Source organism: Falco punctatus (genome assembly GCF_963210335.1).
Source record: "Falco punctatus genome assembly, chromosome: 3".
In the NCBI taxonomy this organism is placed as follows: Eukaryota; Metazoa; Chordata; class Aves; order Falconiformes; family Falconidae; genus Falco; species Falco punctatus.
Window position 1 is genome coordinate 13,074,762 of NC_137582.1, and position 17,075 is coordinate 13,091,836.

At 47.6% G+C, this 17,075-nt stretch overlaps 1 protein-coding gene across 1 annotated transcript in view; it reads right to left on the bottom strand.

The window, feature by feature from the left end:
• ZC3H3 (zinc finger CCCH-type containing 3) overlaps positions 1-17,075 on the bottom strand; it is a 186,878-nt gene that overhangs the window by 24,089 nt on the left and 145,714 nt on the right. Inside the window, exons 8-9 of the mRNA XM_080381129.1 lie at positions 16,484-16,553; positions 10,670-10,801 (exon numbers count right to left, since the gene is read on the bottom strand). Coding sequence (XP_080237255.1) covers positions 10,670-10,801; positions 16,484-16,553 — 202 coding nt within the window. The remainder of the gene's footprint in view (positions 1-10,669; positions 10,802-16,483; positions 16,554-17,075) is intronic.

Sequence of the window (17,075 nt, forward strand, 5' to 3'; positions counted from 1 at the left end):
CAATTTCACATGGGGAACCCATTGACAGTGATCACCAACCCCAAATCATCACTGTCAGGGGTGGAGCAAGCCAGATATCCACCAGACATCCCCTACAGTGTCATCTGCATGAGGTATGACAGGGGCTCCACCATGTGCATGATTCCAGGTGGCTCATGGAAGGTGCCAGCCACTGCTCGCAGGCTGCAGAGACTGTCCAACAACAGAGAACAGATGGGAACAAAGGGAGATTCCAGCACGGGAAGCAAAGACAAAATCTGCTCTTTGTGTTCATTTGTACAGAAGTTCGGGTTGAAATCAAGAACTCCCTGCCTCATCAGCATATTCCCACTTTATAGCCATGATTCAGTGACTGCTTTTCCCCTGAACTTTCCTAATTTTCATGTTTTGCGATGCACCTCCTTCTACAGAGATATTGAAGTGCAAGAGAGAAAATCACACCCCGGTATTTATATAGGCACTATTATCAACTAGCCGAGACTACCAAGCAGTTCAAGTTTGCTCTGATAAGCAACGTCTTTAATGTAAGCATCTGAATGCTGTTGAAGATACTACAGCTAAATTAAAGTAGCAATAAGAACTCTCATTATGCCATTACAGAGTACGGTAAATAAAATGCAACTGGAAACCTACAAAGATTTCTGCACCGATACATGGGTAGGATTGGACACGGAAGAAGCCTGATTAGTTTTAAACCTCTGCAAGCCAGCAAGTGTTTACAATGGAAAGCTCCCATCGCCAGTACCAAGATTTACCCCTTACTATCAGCAGCACAACCATCACTGCCCAGAGGAGATGCACAAGGACTTGATGTCCCCAGCAAGCCAACGGGATGCTCCCAGTCAGTCAGATTTCAGCCTGCTCAAATCCAGCCTGGCCACCACTCGTGACCTTATGAGCAGACCCACTACCAAGCCTACCCACCTTTTTTTTTTTTTTTTTTTTTTTTCAGTTAAGATTTTACTTACTAATCAGTGTGTTGACTGAAGACTTCTGCTACACATTATAGGAAAAAAAAACAAACCAAGCAGGCAACTCTAGCACCCAGGAAACATCTGTCAACCACAGCCAAAATTAAAAATAAACAAAATGAAGTTGCTTTTGTAGTTGATTTTCATACAGCTGCAGTGGACCATAAAAGAGCTATCAAAGGCAGTGCTCTTCATCAGCTATTTCTGAACAATGGGAGAAGGTAAGCCACAAATACCTTATCCCAGAGAAGGGGCTGCCCTGTTGCCCAGGAGTTATGTCCAGTGTCTCCCAGACATGACTGCAAGCAACAAAAATCAGCAGGAGAGGTGAGGACCACTCAGCACACCAGGAACCTGCAGCTGGAACAGGTGGACACTGCTACAGATATGCCTAAAATATCACTAAAAACTCCTGGCATGTAGACCCAACGAGACTTGGGTCAAAATGAAGGTGAGGGAGCCACAACCAGGTAGTTCTCCAAGCCGTGCCTGCTTCAGCACCAGGAAAAAGGATGCTGATGCATCCACCTGGCAAACTCCTCTCCTCTTTCCCCCCTGCAAACCTATTGACATCTTACCTGAATAAAGCCTGGAGAGGGTTCATAACCTCTAAAACCAGCCCTATACAAAGCTTCATGCACACAACCAGCATTTCTGTAGCTGTGAGGGCATTTCTACCACCTGCCCTCTATCTGAGCCCAAAACAGCTGCGTCCAAGACAGAGATAAATTTCAGTCTTAAATGGCTCTTTCCCACACAGGACTGAGAGAAGGGGCAGGAGAAGCTGCCAAGATGTTTTCATGCAACACCTCCTCATCATACCCTGTCCTGCTGGAAGTGTATACAATGGGTCATCTCTTAAAAAGAAGCAATTTGCTGATGTCCAGACCCTAATGCCCAACCTTCATGAATGCAGGTGGTTAAATCTGTTTGACTCTTCTAATAGGAGCCGGAGCATGGTGTGTCTGCTGACATGGAAGCTGATGCAGGGTATCAGGTCTCAGCAAGCCCATCCTCATGTAGGTCATCTTTAAAGATCTCACCGAGATGGAAAAGTGATAAGTCTCTGAGCAGCAAAATCATGCATTCCTCTTCTCCATCCTTTGATCAGCTCACTCATTTCATGGATTTACGGCCTTAATGAACATCAGCTCCAGCTTCCTCCTGGGCAGCCCCTCCTCATGTTCAGAGGCCCATTGATCACATCGCTGTTTCCCCATGGCCTCTCTGTTCCAGTCCAGTCAGATCCTGCACACCTATAAGATCCTGTCCTCCCCTACCCAACACCATTAGTGTGTCCTGCAGCCATCACCTCTCTCTGAATCAAAGGGGAGAAGAAACTGGAAGCAGTTCTGATAGAATCATAAAAGGAGTAAGATGGAGGTATGACCGAAATACAGACATTTTGGGATGTCTCAAAGCTTAGACTTCTCTGTATCCCTCCCCATGCTAATAACAAAAGGAGAGGTTTTATATTAAGACTTCTTGCACTTCAAGCAGCCCCCCTGGTAGCTGGACACGGAGGAGCTTCTCAGCTTGACTGCATCTAATTCAGCATAACAAAGTCAGGGAGTTTGGAGATGAGCACTTTGAGCCAGGAAACCTGCTCCTGCCACAGGTGGCTGTCTCCAAGTATCAGCCCTGGGGTGATCTGAAAGAAAAACCATCTGCATTTGAAACCTCTTAGTCAGTCCAAAATGAAAAGCATGCACAAAACCATCTGTATGTGAAGGAGCTTCTTAAGGTCTCACACAGTATTTGAAGGGTCTCCAGGAGAGGAGCAAACCTTTGCTGACCCACTGATGTGATGGTGAAGACCTACAGGAACAAGGCTGCCACCCAGAAAACTGACCTGGAAGAAACTCAGCTCCAAAACATCTCTCATAGAATCATTTAGGTTGGAAAAGACCTTTAAGATCATTGGGTCCAACCGTTAGCCCAGGACTGCCAAGTCCACCGCTAAACCACATCCCTAAGCACCATATCTATGCATTTTCTGAAAGTTTCCAGGGATGGTGATACCACTACTTCCCTGGGCAGCCTGTTCCAATGCCTGATAACCCTTTCAGTGAAGAAATTTCTCATAATATCCAATCTAAACCCCACCCCTGCACAACTTAAGGCTATTTCCTCTTGTCCTGTCACTTGTTACTTGGGACAACAGACTGACCCCACCTGCCTACAACCTCCTTGCAGGGAGCTGTAGAGAATGATAAGGTCTCCCCTGAGCCTCCTTTTCTCCAGGCTAAACTCCCCCAGTTCCTCATCGGACTTGTGATCCAGACCTTTCACCAGTTTCACTGCCCATCTCCGGACAACACTCCAGCACCTCAATGTCTTTCTGGTAGTGAGGGGCCCAAAACTGAACCCAGGATTCAAGGTGCTAATATCTCAGTGCTAGCACACCTGGAGGGAAAGGAGAGGGCTGTTTGTAAAGTTGAGGTGCTTCCCTTCACAACCCCCAACACATCTAAAACCTCTCCCACAGCCCCTCTGGCCATGGCCAGTACCAGTTTTGGAGGGACGAGATCAAGGAGCAGCCTGGGCCTTCAGGATTTCCACAACCAGAAGATGTTGAACAACCCTCAAGGGACTTTTCATCCAGAGATTTGTCCACATGCTTCTCCTCTAAGGGAGATGTTGGAGCTCTGAAATGGCACCAGTGAGCACAGAGCAGCTCACATCCCACCACTAGCCCAACCACAGCAGCGGCAACCTCAGGAAGAAGGAGCACAACTGATCACAGCAGCAGCATGGAGAAGCAAGAAATCATTCTTAAAGGATTTATATGCAGCTTAAAAATTCATGGTGATTCTTATACTTGCTAGACTCAAGAAGCTTCTACCATTAAGCACCTCCAAGCTTTTTGCTGTCACAAGTCTCTCAATGCTGCAGGAAAAGGACAGCCAGTGTCCTTCAACTCCCCACCATATGTGACAGGTGCTGTGGTGGCCACCATGACCACTGGGACAGAAGTTCAGGATGATCAGCAGGCTGGAACACCTCTCCTAGGAAGAAGGGCTGAGAGAGCTGAGGTTGGAGAAGCCTGGAGAAGAGGAGGCTCTGGGAGGACCTTATTGTGGTCTTTCAGTATGGAAAGGGGGATTATAAGAAAGATGAAGAGAGACATTTTACCAGGGCCTGTAGTGACTGGAAAAGGGGAAACAGTTTTAAACTGAAAGAGGGCAGGTTCAGACTGGACATCAAGGAAGAATTTTTTCCTGTGAGGGTAGAGAGACACCAGCACAGGTTGCCCAGAGCAGTTGTGCATGCCCCATCCCTGGGAGTGTTCAAGGTCAGGTTGGACAGGGCCTTGAGGGACCTGATCTAGTGGGACATGTCCCTGATTATTGCAGGGGGATTGGACTAGATGACGTTTAAAAATCCCTTCCAAGCCAAACTATTCTATGACTCAATGAAAGATGGGGGTGGAGTGCAATTACAGACCTGGGAATCGGCCAACAGCTACCTGGATGAATGTGCACAGGTAGGTTCCTCAATGATTGTGTGTGCTCAAGGGAAAGTCAAGCTGCTGGGAGTCAACCTGGGACCAAAGGAGGGGGAATAAAGACCCAGAAAGACCAACACCTGATGGCTGTTGGCTGTGAGGAAAGAAAAAAGCTGTTTTACCCAGCAAGCAACAAAAACCAGCTGAGAACACGCAATATGAACAGCATTGATCTTCACCTTTCTGTGATAACGGATTAAGGGGAACAAGGACCTCTCTGCCACTCTCCATTGCAAACTGAGCACTGGATAATGAAGAGAAAATCTCAAACTGTTTGCTGCTACTAACACAGTTCATGTGGCTTTTCCTAAAAAGAAAATGTGTTAGATTTAAGTATCAGACACATAAGTTTATGGTGGGAACGTGTTAAACTTCCACCAGAAAAGGAGAAAATAACCAACCAAGCACATCATCAGACTACAGAAACACAAACAAGAACAAGGCGTCAGCTAAGAAAAAGTCCCAATGTTTGAATTTTCTACAGAAGAATCAAGCAGCTGCCACTGTGAAAAACACCACAATCCACCTGGGGGAGGAAAATTATTTTTCTAAGGAAGTGGCACTTCCTCAGGCAGCACATGCTAACTAGACCTGCCTTCGTTAGCATGAGCTTTGCCAACAGTGTACATGGGTAAGGTGTAAGTCAGAGCTCTGGTGAAAGGCTGTTGGCCAAGCAACTCAGCAGGACTGAAAAGATGGATTTTAGGAGATGGATGGGCAGTCCCAGTGCAGGTCAACCATGAGCATCCCTGCTGTGGTGGCAGTCAAGCTTCAATTGTCAGGAACTGGGCTGGTCATGCCGGTTGGGGTCCCCAGGAGCAATGAGTTGCCAGCAAACACTGGAGCACAGAGTCCCCGCTTACCCATGATTTATTCCAGTACATAAATATATCACGGTAGCCTCGATGTTTAATCTCAGTGTCTTACTGTTTAACAGTTCCCACGGGGGAACAATTTACCCACAGGCTTCACAGCAGCTGATGGAAACAATATGAAGATAGGTATTTAATGCGGCACACTCGCTAATGTACACCATGGGGGAAAAGCTTATTTAATACAAAACAATTTTACAGATGCAGCAGTTAGAGGAGACTGGGCTGACTTGCTTGCCTTTGCTCTGACAAAGCTTGCCTTTGCTGCAAGGGCTGGAGGACGCACCAAAACTGACCCTTGCCACAATTCTTACACATACAGTTTATTCCCCAATAAGCCATGTTTTGTGCCCATGAAGCAAATCTCAAGGCACCTGCTCATTGGTGTTGCCTATGGATGTATAGAATCAATCATAGAATCATCTAGGTTGAAAAAGACCTTTAAGATCAAGTCCAACTGTGAATCAATGCAATGAGTGCTCAGCCGTGCAGAGATCTCAGCCCATGGTTAGCCATCAAATATTACAACAGCAGCCTGACACACAACTCATTATCACCCTACAGGCTCCTTTGGGCCAAGTGTTATTTCGTATTATTTCATATTATTTGGGTATTATTTCAGGAGTGAAATGTGAGCTCAGCAAGGAGAGCGGCTTGGCAGAGAAACCACCTCTCAGACAAGATGAGCATCTGTTCTCCAGGCTTGCTGGTCATGCAAGCCACTCACGACTACATCTCCTCCTGCTTCTCTGTAACCCTGGGGAACATGCTACCACAGCTTCACTCACTGGTGCTACCTCATCCCTTGCACCCACCAGCCTCACCCCATCCTCTTCTAGTGAACTCATGCCCCAAGCCAAGATGCATGCATGAGGACCCATATGGGAGGAGGGACGGGGAACCAGAGAGGAACTTTTACTATAGAGCAGCTCATTAAAACGTCTTCGGAAAACCCTGGGGAGCACCTGCAAGAGGCCCCATTTCTCCCTCTCTTCCCACTTCCCCCTTCGGGCTTCCTCCAGTGCAGGTGACCAGCCCAGAGGGACCAGCCTCACCCAGTGTGACCATTTCATGGTGCCAGAGAAGCTCAGGGAGCTCCAGGCAAGGCGGCAAGGAGATTTCCATGGTGGGCATAGCTTTGTGGCTTTAGCTAAGACATTTATGACATTGTGTTTAGAGATGATGCACGTCACAGAGCTATTTGGAGCTGTATGTCACCTACTGCTTCAGGAAGCTGAACTTGCAGGTCCATTCAATCCCTTTAGGAAGCTGTAGGTTCCCATGTGTGCACACAGGGTGGAGGAACGTCCTCACCTACAACCAAGGAACCGGTGAGAATGCTGGAAATCAAGGTCCTAGCTTTGCTACCAGCTCCCTCCTGGAAATGACTAATATTGGGGGTAACATTCCTTAACGAAGGATGTGGTCATGCTCTTGTACAGGAGTTGCCCCCTCAACCCAAGAGTGGAGGGACCTTTATCCTCTACAGTCTACGTTCTGGAAGAAGGGACTTGGCAACACAAAATTAAAGCTTTCTCACTTAATTCTAAGTAAGATCCTGATGAAGATAGAGCATCCCAGCATTGTTTGTATGAAGAGCTCACACAGTTGGAGTTACAGCCCATGGGATGGGTCAAGGGTTGATCAGCTTGGCCTGAGCATCCTGCAAGACATTCTAGAAAGTACTTAAGAGATGACACTGCCAACGACACATCATAAATTATGGATAATAATGGGACATTTTTTATGAAGATCTGATAAAAATCAGAAAACATGCTTCTTCGGGGGAGCACAAAAAGGAAAACACAACTGGGAAAAGAGTCCAGTGTGCCAAAGCCCAGCACAAAAGAACCTAAATCCCTAATTACCAGCCATCCTTCTTTGAGTTTATCCACTGGGGATGCTACGCCAGCATCACACACCTTTGCTGTCTGTGCCCTTTGTGGTTCAAACCACAGGCAGACAGCTCTCGCCGTTCCTCGGACAGGGAAAGGCAGAACGAGAGAAGATTTACTCCAGGCCTAAATTATTCAAAAGAAAAGGGACTGCGCATCTTTAACAAGCCATCGTTTTATGAAGCAAGGTTAACATTTTTACTTGATTCAGTAGAATATTATAAACTCTCCGGGGTCCATTTGAGGACTTTCTACTTTGAGCAAAGGCACAGACTCAGCACTTTTTATATTATTTAGAGAATAAAATTAACCCTTAATGGCCCAAGCTGGTATTTCTCCTCCCCAGTTAAATATGGCCTGCTCAGCAATTTCTCCCCATATATAATTACAGGCTGCTATCCATCATCTGTAGGAGAATGCTTTTCTGACACTCTAAAAGTGACACGGTAAGCACTTTTACTAATAGAATAAATATTCTAAATATCTCTTTTATATTTTCATTTAAATTGGAATATTTTACAAATAATTGTAGGGACCCTGCCTGCGTGGCTAGCACTGTGCTGGAGGGAGGTGGCAGGATGTCTGTGTTTTCCTTCAGAGGAAACGCTTATCCTGCATGCAGCCCCCTCCACACACTGGCCACAAAAAGTAATTAGGCATAGACTAATTTATTAGCGTTTCCCTCCACTGCTGCTGATACCCTGCTTTCCCTACAGCTCTCACTTTGAGCTTTTTTCCTTTTCCCTTTGCCTGGTTTTTGCTCTGTAGCAGTTTCTCCTCGAGAAGGGATGGCTTTGCTTGCAGAAGGCACCATCCGCCATTGTGTTTGTGTTCTGGGACAGGCTGGTGGCTTTGCACGATGATGCTACGGTGTGGATGCTGAGCACCTATGGCTTCACTTGCTGGGTTGTACCTCTGCCAATGAGAGCTACAGGGGTGGAGAAAAGAAGAGACCTTTGGGGCTCCAGTCCAGAGCAGCATCTGCATCCAAGCATCTGACCGCTCATCCCAGTGACTTCCCCGGTGAAAAGCACTCAAAATCACAAGGGAGTTAAGAATCTCCAGGAGCAGCAAGTCTAAGCAAAACGGTGCCTTGGCAGACATTTATTCATGCATTATCTATTAAATGCAATAAAATAATATTGCATAGGCCCGCTGGGGCATATTTGGGATGGCACCCTGTGATCTGGCAGACTTGAGGCAAAGAAAATGATTGTTTCATTAGCAGCTCATTTTTTCAGCCAAAGAGCCAATCTAAAGCAGTGCTTGCAAAGTTCCTGTCACGTTTTCAGTGTGGTATCTGGAGTCTCCATTTCAAGGAGGAGGCTTTCTGTCTCCTCCAGTTCGTTACTGTTGGCTCGTAGAAGCAGCTGAACCAAGCCATGACACTGATGTGATGTTTTCTTCCATATCAAAGGTGTCATAGAAGAGACTATGAAAATCCCCAGAGAGAAGCAGATTGAGAGAAGAGGATGGCTCCCATCCTCCAGCTGGGTTCATAGAGGTGGGCCAATGTGGCACCGCAAATCATTATCATAAGATCATAGAATGGTTTGAGTTGGAAGGGACCTTTAAAGATCATCTAGTCCAACCTCCCTGCCATGAGCAGGGACATCAACTCGATCAGGCTGCTCAGAGCCTCGTCCAACCTGACTTTGAACGTTTCCAGGGATGGGGCATCTACCACGCCAGTGCCTCACCACCATCGCAGTAAAGGATTCCTTCCTTCTATCTAGTCTGAATCTACCCTCTTTTAGTTTAAAAGCATCTCCCCTTGTCCTACCACTACAGGCCCTACTAAAATGTCTGTCCCCGTCTTTTTTATAAGCCCTCTTTAAGTATTGAAAGGCCATAGTAGGGCTTCCTGGGATCCTTCTCTTCTCCAGGTTGAACAATCCCAACTCTCTCAGCCCTTCTTCATAGGAGAGGTGCTCCAGCCCTCCCATAATTTCTGTGTCCCTGCTCTAACAGGTCCCTGTATGGTTTGTGCTGGGAACACCAGAGCTGGACACAGTGCCCCAGGGAGGGCCTCACCAGAGCAGAGGAGGGGTGGAAAATTACTTCCCTTGACCTGCTGGGCACAATGGTCAAAGGATGAGCACAGTCAAAGGATGAGCATGGTCAAAGGATGAGCAAAAATCCTACTGCATAACCCACCTCCAGTGAGAAAGGCTTGGCAGCTCTGAACCACTACAGAAGAATATAATTTCCATAAATCTGAGAGTCCACCTTTCCTTTATTCAAAAGTGACGGCAAATTGACTGCTCAGGGATTCTGATGTGACAGCATCACCGCTCTTGCCAGTTTGAGATGGCAGCTGGAGAAACCAAGTGAAGGTGGCCTGTATCTTGTTCATGGAACTCAAAAGAAAACTACATGCACTACTAAAAAAAAAGTCGTTCACACTGAGGTAAAAATGCTATTAAATTAATGGAAAACAGCAACTGGATAGGATGGTCACTTTGATTCCCAGGGGAACACCAGCATGGCCAACCCCCACCCTTAGCCATGAAGCAAGGAAAGGTGAGATCCTGCAGCATGGCTCCGTGCCACTGAGGAACTGAGCTCACTGCTACCCGCTTCTCCCACTGCCTACAAAGAAGTGGGGAGCCACAACATGCCAGATAAACCCCCAAATTCCACTTTTTTTGCACGTAACGGCCCTAAAATTCCTTTGGAAACCAGCAAGTGGCAGCCAGCCCCAGGCTCTGCTCCAGGAAAGCTGTTCTTTCTCGAGCTCTGCATGTTACGTAGGGTGCCATAAGCTCGCAGACGAGGTTGTAAATCTACTGAGGGTGCACATAAAGTCCATGTAGGACTTCACTGCATTGATCTAAACCAGAGAGCCCCCAGGACCTGGAGGTGGGCCCCACAAAGCCCCCAGGCACATAACCAGGCACAGCTTGAGGTTTAGCTGCTGCAGGCTAAGTGAGGAAGGGTGGTCTTGCTGCTAAGACTGAGCCACAAGATCTAGGGCTTGAGTTTTAACCTGTCACAGAGCCAGTATGCAAAATAAGCATTAATGTCTGTGGTTTTTCTATGTAAAACAGGGACTCATAAACCTCTTCCTTCACTTCTCATGTATTTAACTGAGCAGTTTTCAGGGCAGATGCTATCAGTTCAGGCACCGTACTCCGGTAACATGGGCACCCCAGAGAGGGTCTTCCTGGAGAAACACCAGCACGACGTTTGCGAGCTGCAGCTTTTGATTTGTTTCCTGTTTTTTTCCTGCCTGTAAGGCAACCAAGCCACTTTGCCCATAACCCTTTGGAAAGGCACAGGATTGCCGTTCATCACATCCAGGTGTTCAGCAGCTTCCAATTCTATGGCTCCCTTTAGTGCCGTAGCTCAAGTGAAAAACAGCTTGTGGCTTCAGCAAAGGCGCATCTGTCCCAGGACCCCAAGAGCTGGTCCTCTCTTTACCTTTTCTCCCATGGGGCAATAGCCTTTGAGGAAATCCTGGCACACTTCTGCCTTCCTGGACACATAGACATGGCTGTATGGGCAGTTGCTGTTGCTGCAGATCCCCTTCAAGAAGTAGGAGCACACCGGCATCTGCAAGGGCAGAGGATGAGAAACACGTTAGCACTCCCCTCGACTCGTGATTAGGAACCGTTCCAACACCCAGAACTGAAATAAAATCACAACATGTGTAAAATAAATATATGCCTTTTGCCAGCCACTGATCCCAGAGGTATTTTTAGCTCTTCTATTGGTCTCCTGCAACGCAACTCCCTGACCATTACATGGTCCTGGTGTATATATGCACAAGGGGTGAACACCCTTGCCTTAGCATCCCTCAGGATGGTGAAAAGCATGAAACTGCCACCAGAAAGAAAACTGCCTCTGTACAGCACGGGGAAAAGACTGGGGAATCATAACAAACTCTTTTATCACGAGGGCTCTGCTGGCACGATGCACATGGCAGGCACATCTTCTGCCGACACTCTCCTTGAAGAGGAGAGAAGGGGTGACTGCTCCCCAGGCTCCTTGCTCGTAAAAGGCACTAATCCGAGTGCACTGTTGCACGACCAAGGACTGAGAACACCCTTCCCAAGGGGTGGTGCAGCAGCTGTGATGGGCACAGCAGCGCAGGTCTCACCCCCAGCCTGGCTGCACTCTCCCGTGGCGAACTTTGGCCATTGCAAAGGACACAACAGCATTCTGGGGGTGCTCCCCACTATTTGGCTCTTCCGTGGATATGGAGCTGGCTGGAGGATACAGAGCACGTGATTAGATAAAGGTTCCAAAAGATGAGTTATAGCAAGGGGGAAAACAAGCACTTGCACCTCTGCAAGCATTTCTGGGGGAGCTGCATCATGCCAAGGCATCAGCCTGGACCCCCCAAGGGTGGCAGGTGATGTGATGATGCCTGTCCCTGTGCGCTGGAGGAAGGATGCTCCAGGAGGCAGTGAAAGGAGGAGGAGAGCCTGGGCTCCTGCCGTGAGCGGTTGGATACACGGCATAGAGCCCCACTCCCGCATTCAGCTTTAGCAGCATGACAGCCGATGGGGAAAAGCAAACGAGCAAGGATCCTCATCGTCCTCAAACCACAAACTTCACCTTCTGCCAGCTGTTATAATTAAAAACAAATTACCAGCCTGCTGTGATATTTCAGCATCCTTAACTCACCGGCTACCACAGGCAACTTCCCGACCCGACTAGGCAGCTGCCAAAGGGAACGTGTGCTTCCCGAAGTCGTCGCGCCGGTCCAGCTCCTCCTGCTCAATCCCTTGGTGATCACCTACATGCCAGATCTCCTTCCGGCTCAGCACAGTATTGATCTCTCTGTTCACCGGTAGATTCTCAGCCCCACCAGTTTGAGCATCCCCAAACTAATATTTACAATTCTGCAATAACCACAGCTGAGGCTATCTGGAAAAATCCCTTTCCCTGAAGGGCACATTAGGGTTTTAACTAAATTGGCTCACTTGAGGCAAAGAGAGGAACGGAGAGAAGGAGGGGGAAGCAGATAGGAAAGAAAACAAAGGGTCCTTTAAAAGAGAAGAGTTTATTTTTAATTGTCTTTTAACTGCCGACATTAACATAAAGGACAGGGCTCTGGGGCTATCTTTTTTGGTTGTGGTGGTGTGACCGTAAATGATTCCCTTAATGTAGTTTTTGATATAGAGCCCAAATTAGCTCTAATAAAAAGGGATAATAAAGGCAGCTCTTCTACAAAAATAAACTCCTCCTAGCTGTCAAGCCTGAGCCATTATCAAGAGGAAGCAGCACTCTCATTTCAATTAACCTTGTTTGCACCCCACTACGTCCACACAAATAACAATAACATTAATTCAAGGCACTGGTGCGGTGCGTCCGTATTAGACATCTTTGACTATGTACATGCTTTGGAGCCAGCAGCTAATGAACCTGAAACTCAACGTGAATTTCCAAATTGCTCACAACAGAGTTTTGAAGCTCTATTAGGGAGAAAAATGCTGATTCTTTTCGAGTTCCTCAAGGGGAAAAGCTGTTGTAGCAGCAGCAGGCGGTTGCCCGAGTCCTAGCCTCTTGCTAACCTTCACTCACAAAGCCATTCATTCAGATTTACCAGTTTCTCTCAATCACCAGGATGCGCCGGTGGCTCTGCCCCGTTGTGGAGAAATTCCCTGCACATCACTTCGACAGATGCTCCTTAGCCAAGGGCTACGCACCGCATCACCTGCAAGAGCAGAATTCCCCAACTGCCAGCCTTCCCTCTCCTCCAGGCCCCTTTTTCCATGGCTAGAGGGGCAGTTTGCTTTTTGAGAGCACCTGCAAAGCATTGTGTCCATCTGGAGCAGCCCTCCACCCTGGAGATCATCCGCTGCTTGGAGCAAGGGTTTTACGGCTTAGGATGCGGAAAAGCTCCCTGCTGCTGCAACAGCTCAGCCCATGCAAGTTTGTTACAGAAAACAGGGATTGTCCCCATTTTTCACTAGGGAAACCGAGGCACAGGATCATCCCAATGCTGAGCAAGAGTTTTGTCCTCAAAGCAACAGTTAAGCCCCACAAGCCCTTGGTCCTTCACCTCGTGGACCAGGTATGGAGCCCCATCTCCAATGACATCCCACCGGAGTGAGATACACAACAACAATAACCTGACGCTTCTCTGATGAGGAGGTTGTGAGGTGTGTGTCCCCCATAGCCACAAAGTGAAATCGAGAGCCAACTAGTGAGGCATCAGCAAAACCAGGAACCCCCCAAACCACAGCTGACACCCCGTCATCACTAACCACAAGAAAAAAACAATAATTCATTGCATTAACCCCCCAGCTCAAATAGCCAAAAACAAGTGACCCCCATAATCCGTCATCCAAGGAACAAGTGGGATCTGCTCCAAAATACCCACGAGCAGGGGGAAACTGTTGCCTTCCTCTGCGGATTGCCTTCACCTGCCTTTCTCCTCCACTGATAAATGAGGCTAACACCACCTTTGCTAGTAATCACTTGGGTTAACAGGGAGCTACAGGAGTTGAAAAGCAAAGTCGCCTCTCGCTTTGGGTAGCAGCATCCCTGCAGCTATAAATCACCCTGAAACAGGCTTGCACTCTGCAGAGGAGGCTGTTTCTCTTCTAGCCCACACTGACGACAAGGTAGTGAGCGGAGACCTCTGAACCACCCCTGAGGTGCCCAGGCCTACGAAAAATAATCCTCCTTCCCCACAGAGCGCAACATGCGTGGCCAGAAACACGTTCTCTCAAAGCATTTGTTTCTAAGGCACACAAGAGAGCTTGCATCTGCCTGCTTCCTTTGCAGGCTTGTTAATTTAATGACTGATCTTGGGCTTAGATGATACTTATGGTAGTGGCAAACTGCTAAGGAAAAAGGTGAGATGGCCAGAGGCCACCTGCACGCCATGGGACCCCCTTCTGCCCCCCTCAGCAAACCAGCTCTTCTGCAACAAGCGTCGGCACAGCCACTCCTTTTTAATTCAGTTTTAGTACCACAATGATGTTATCGTTATCATTGCCCGATTCCTAACTGGCGAGGTGCTGCTAAGGGGGAAAGGCTGAGTTTTCCATGCCATGCTGCAGCCATCATTCTCCATCTATCCATCCAAAATGGAGCTCAGAAGCCAAAAGCTTGACGTCCTCCTTGAGGCACCAAGACACACTGGTGCTTCTGGAGGGGAAACTGAGGCCACATCTCCACCAGCAAATTAAACATGTTGAAGAATATTCCTGGGTACCAAGACCAGTTGGCACAAACCTATCTGCATCCAGCCGTTGCATCCTTTAGTGGAAACGGCTGCTGCCAAGTCACTGACTGCAACAGTTCCTTGGCCATCTCCAACTCCTGCCCTGGGACCAAAAACAAGCTCTGGTACCTGCTGAAATACCATTTAACTCACCGGTACAGATGTAAGCCAACAGTCCCATGCAGTCTGGATGGATATCAATCCTTTGGCTCGGAGCCACAGGCTCTGAGCACAGTTGCATGCTCCCATTAGCACTTGCGTATCACTTACTCCAGTGAAAAGAAGTAGCTGGCCCCATATCCACTCCAAATCTGCGTTAATTCTAACAATTCTAGATACACCAACAGCCAGTCCTTTTAAAAGCTTTCTTCTTTCTTGGCTTCTTGATTTCTGAAGTCTAACTATATGTTATAGGAAGAAAAAAAAGCCACAGCTTTTTTCCCTTCAATCAGTTCTCATCCTCATCCCTCTTTTGACATGCCATGAGTCAGGGAGTACAGCTGTCCCCAGTCTATCTCCTCTATTTTATATACTCGTGATTAAGTGACTCTGAAGAGAGATACATGTAAAAAGCATATGGTGCTTTGTGTCTCGTTCAGAGCGACTCTGCTCACTGCAAGGATAACTTATGAGCTCCCCACTGACAACGAACGTGCCTTAGGCAAACGGAGGAAAAGGGAGACAAGAAAACTGTGCCCAAAGGCAAACACTGTTGGAAAAGGTCCTGTCCCAGATGCTGATGAGAGCCGATGTCCCATGGGTTAAATCCTTTACAGGTCAGTAATTGCACTGTAACTACCTATGTGATGCTGTGGATGGGGAATGGAGGAAGGTGATACTTCAAGGGAGTGGGGAGAAGAACACGCTATAAGGACAATTCAAAGGGCACGGGCTAAATAACTAAAGCTTGAATAATTAAAAGCAGTGCTTTCAGATGTGGCTCAGGCGAGCTTCAGTCCCTGCCGTGCCCCAGGCACAGCTGTGAAAGCTTTGACAAAGCTGCTTTCGACAAATGACATGTCAGAAATACAGCCAAGGGGGGCTGCAGGCTCCTCAAGTGACACAAAGAAGGACTGAGCCTTACAGGCTTCTCCAGGAAGACCAGTCCTCATTCGCATCCCGCTTTCTGTCACCTCCATCCTGACAGCGGAGCCTTGACACCAGAGCCGATCCCAAACCACTCCCCATGCAGCGACACCGCTCTCGCTGGTGTTTAATAGCTTGGTGGGATTAACCTTACTGCTGTTGTCTGGGTGATCCTTTGTCTGTAGCAGAGAAATGGTCTTCCAAATCCATCCAACAAAGCTGAAATGTAAATATGTGCTTGAAGCACATCCCAGCTAAGCGAAGGACCCACAGCTACACTTAACCTTCAGCACCAACTTCGCTTCGGCTTCAACGCTTGAGGTCTCCAAAGCTACGTCCGACTGGAGATCCTAGCCACTGAACGGAGGTTAATCTGCTGAATTGTCAACTGATAATCACTAAAAGAAAACCTAATTATTTTTCCACCTCGGTCTGTGTAATAAAACCACAGAGACCCAAATAAAGGAAGCTGAAAACGAAGATGAACTCAAAAGCCATTCTACTAGCCAGTTTCACTGCCTGGCTTTTTAGAAAGGTTAATTTATACCTCCAAGCTCTTGTATGTTAAAACATCCTCCTCTTCCTCCGACACCAGCACAGGGCTGTTTAGAGGGAAGGGTGATCTTATGGAGGTAGCTAAGGATTAGATGCAACTAAACGTTACTCCCATGCTCTTTCTCTTCAGTCCCTGGAGTTTAAGCACTCCTTAACCCAACACATCACCCAACACAGCCCTAGGTGTTTTGGTTCCCAATTCATTGTTTAATGCATTCATATACCGATCCACTGTGTCATTTCAAAAGGCACACTTCGCTCTCACAACCCCATCATATGCCTGAACAGCTCGGCAAGCAAACTATAAATGAACTCTGTTGGAAGCATTCAATGAGGAAGACTTCCCCACAACCACCAGCATAGGTCCGCTTGCTCACAGAGCCACACCGCGCTCAGTGGGAAGCCATACAGACCTTGTCTTTCGACACCTTGTGGGAAAACGAACAGGTCCCATCTGTCTTCTTGCACGTGCCACGGAGAAACCTGTAGATACACCAGAAGGAGAGGGTCAAGCATGAGGTGGGTCGCACAACACGGGTTTTTAAACACCAAGCATCTGCCTTGCCCCATTACCACATCTGCCCCAAGGCCACAAATACACCTAACTGCTGCCAAGCTCACTGTTAAAGCCCATTTCACACCTTGAATCATCACAGAGTAGCTGATGCTTCCTGACAGATTGTGCTCTTTCATCATATTAGGCTGCTTATTAGTAGGTAGAGCAAAGCATGCACCCTGAGGTTCAGAAATGATGCTCCCAGAAGGAGAAAGATTCTTCCTAGAGCCCTGATTACACCAGATGCTGAATGAAGTACAAGGAGGAACTCCAGGTCTGAGTGGCCAACAACCAGGAGAAGCAGAGACAGGCACACAAGAGAAACTAAGATCCCAAAGCACATGAGGATGTTTGGACTCAGAAGTTTTCCTAGGAGCTACCAGTGTGACAGCAGATTAATAAAATACACGTTATCGTGGGAAGAGTGCTGGTCTGAACCCTTTCAAAGG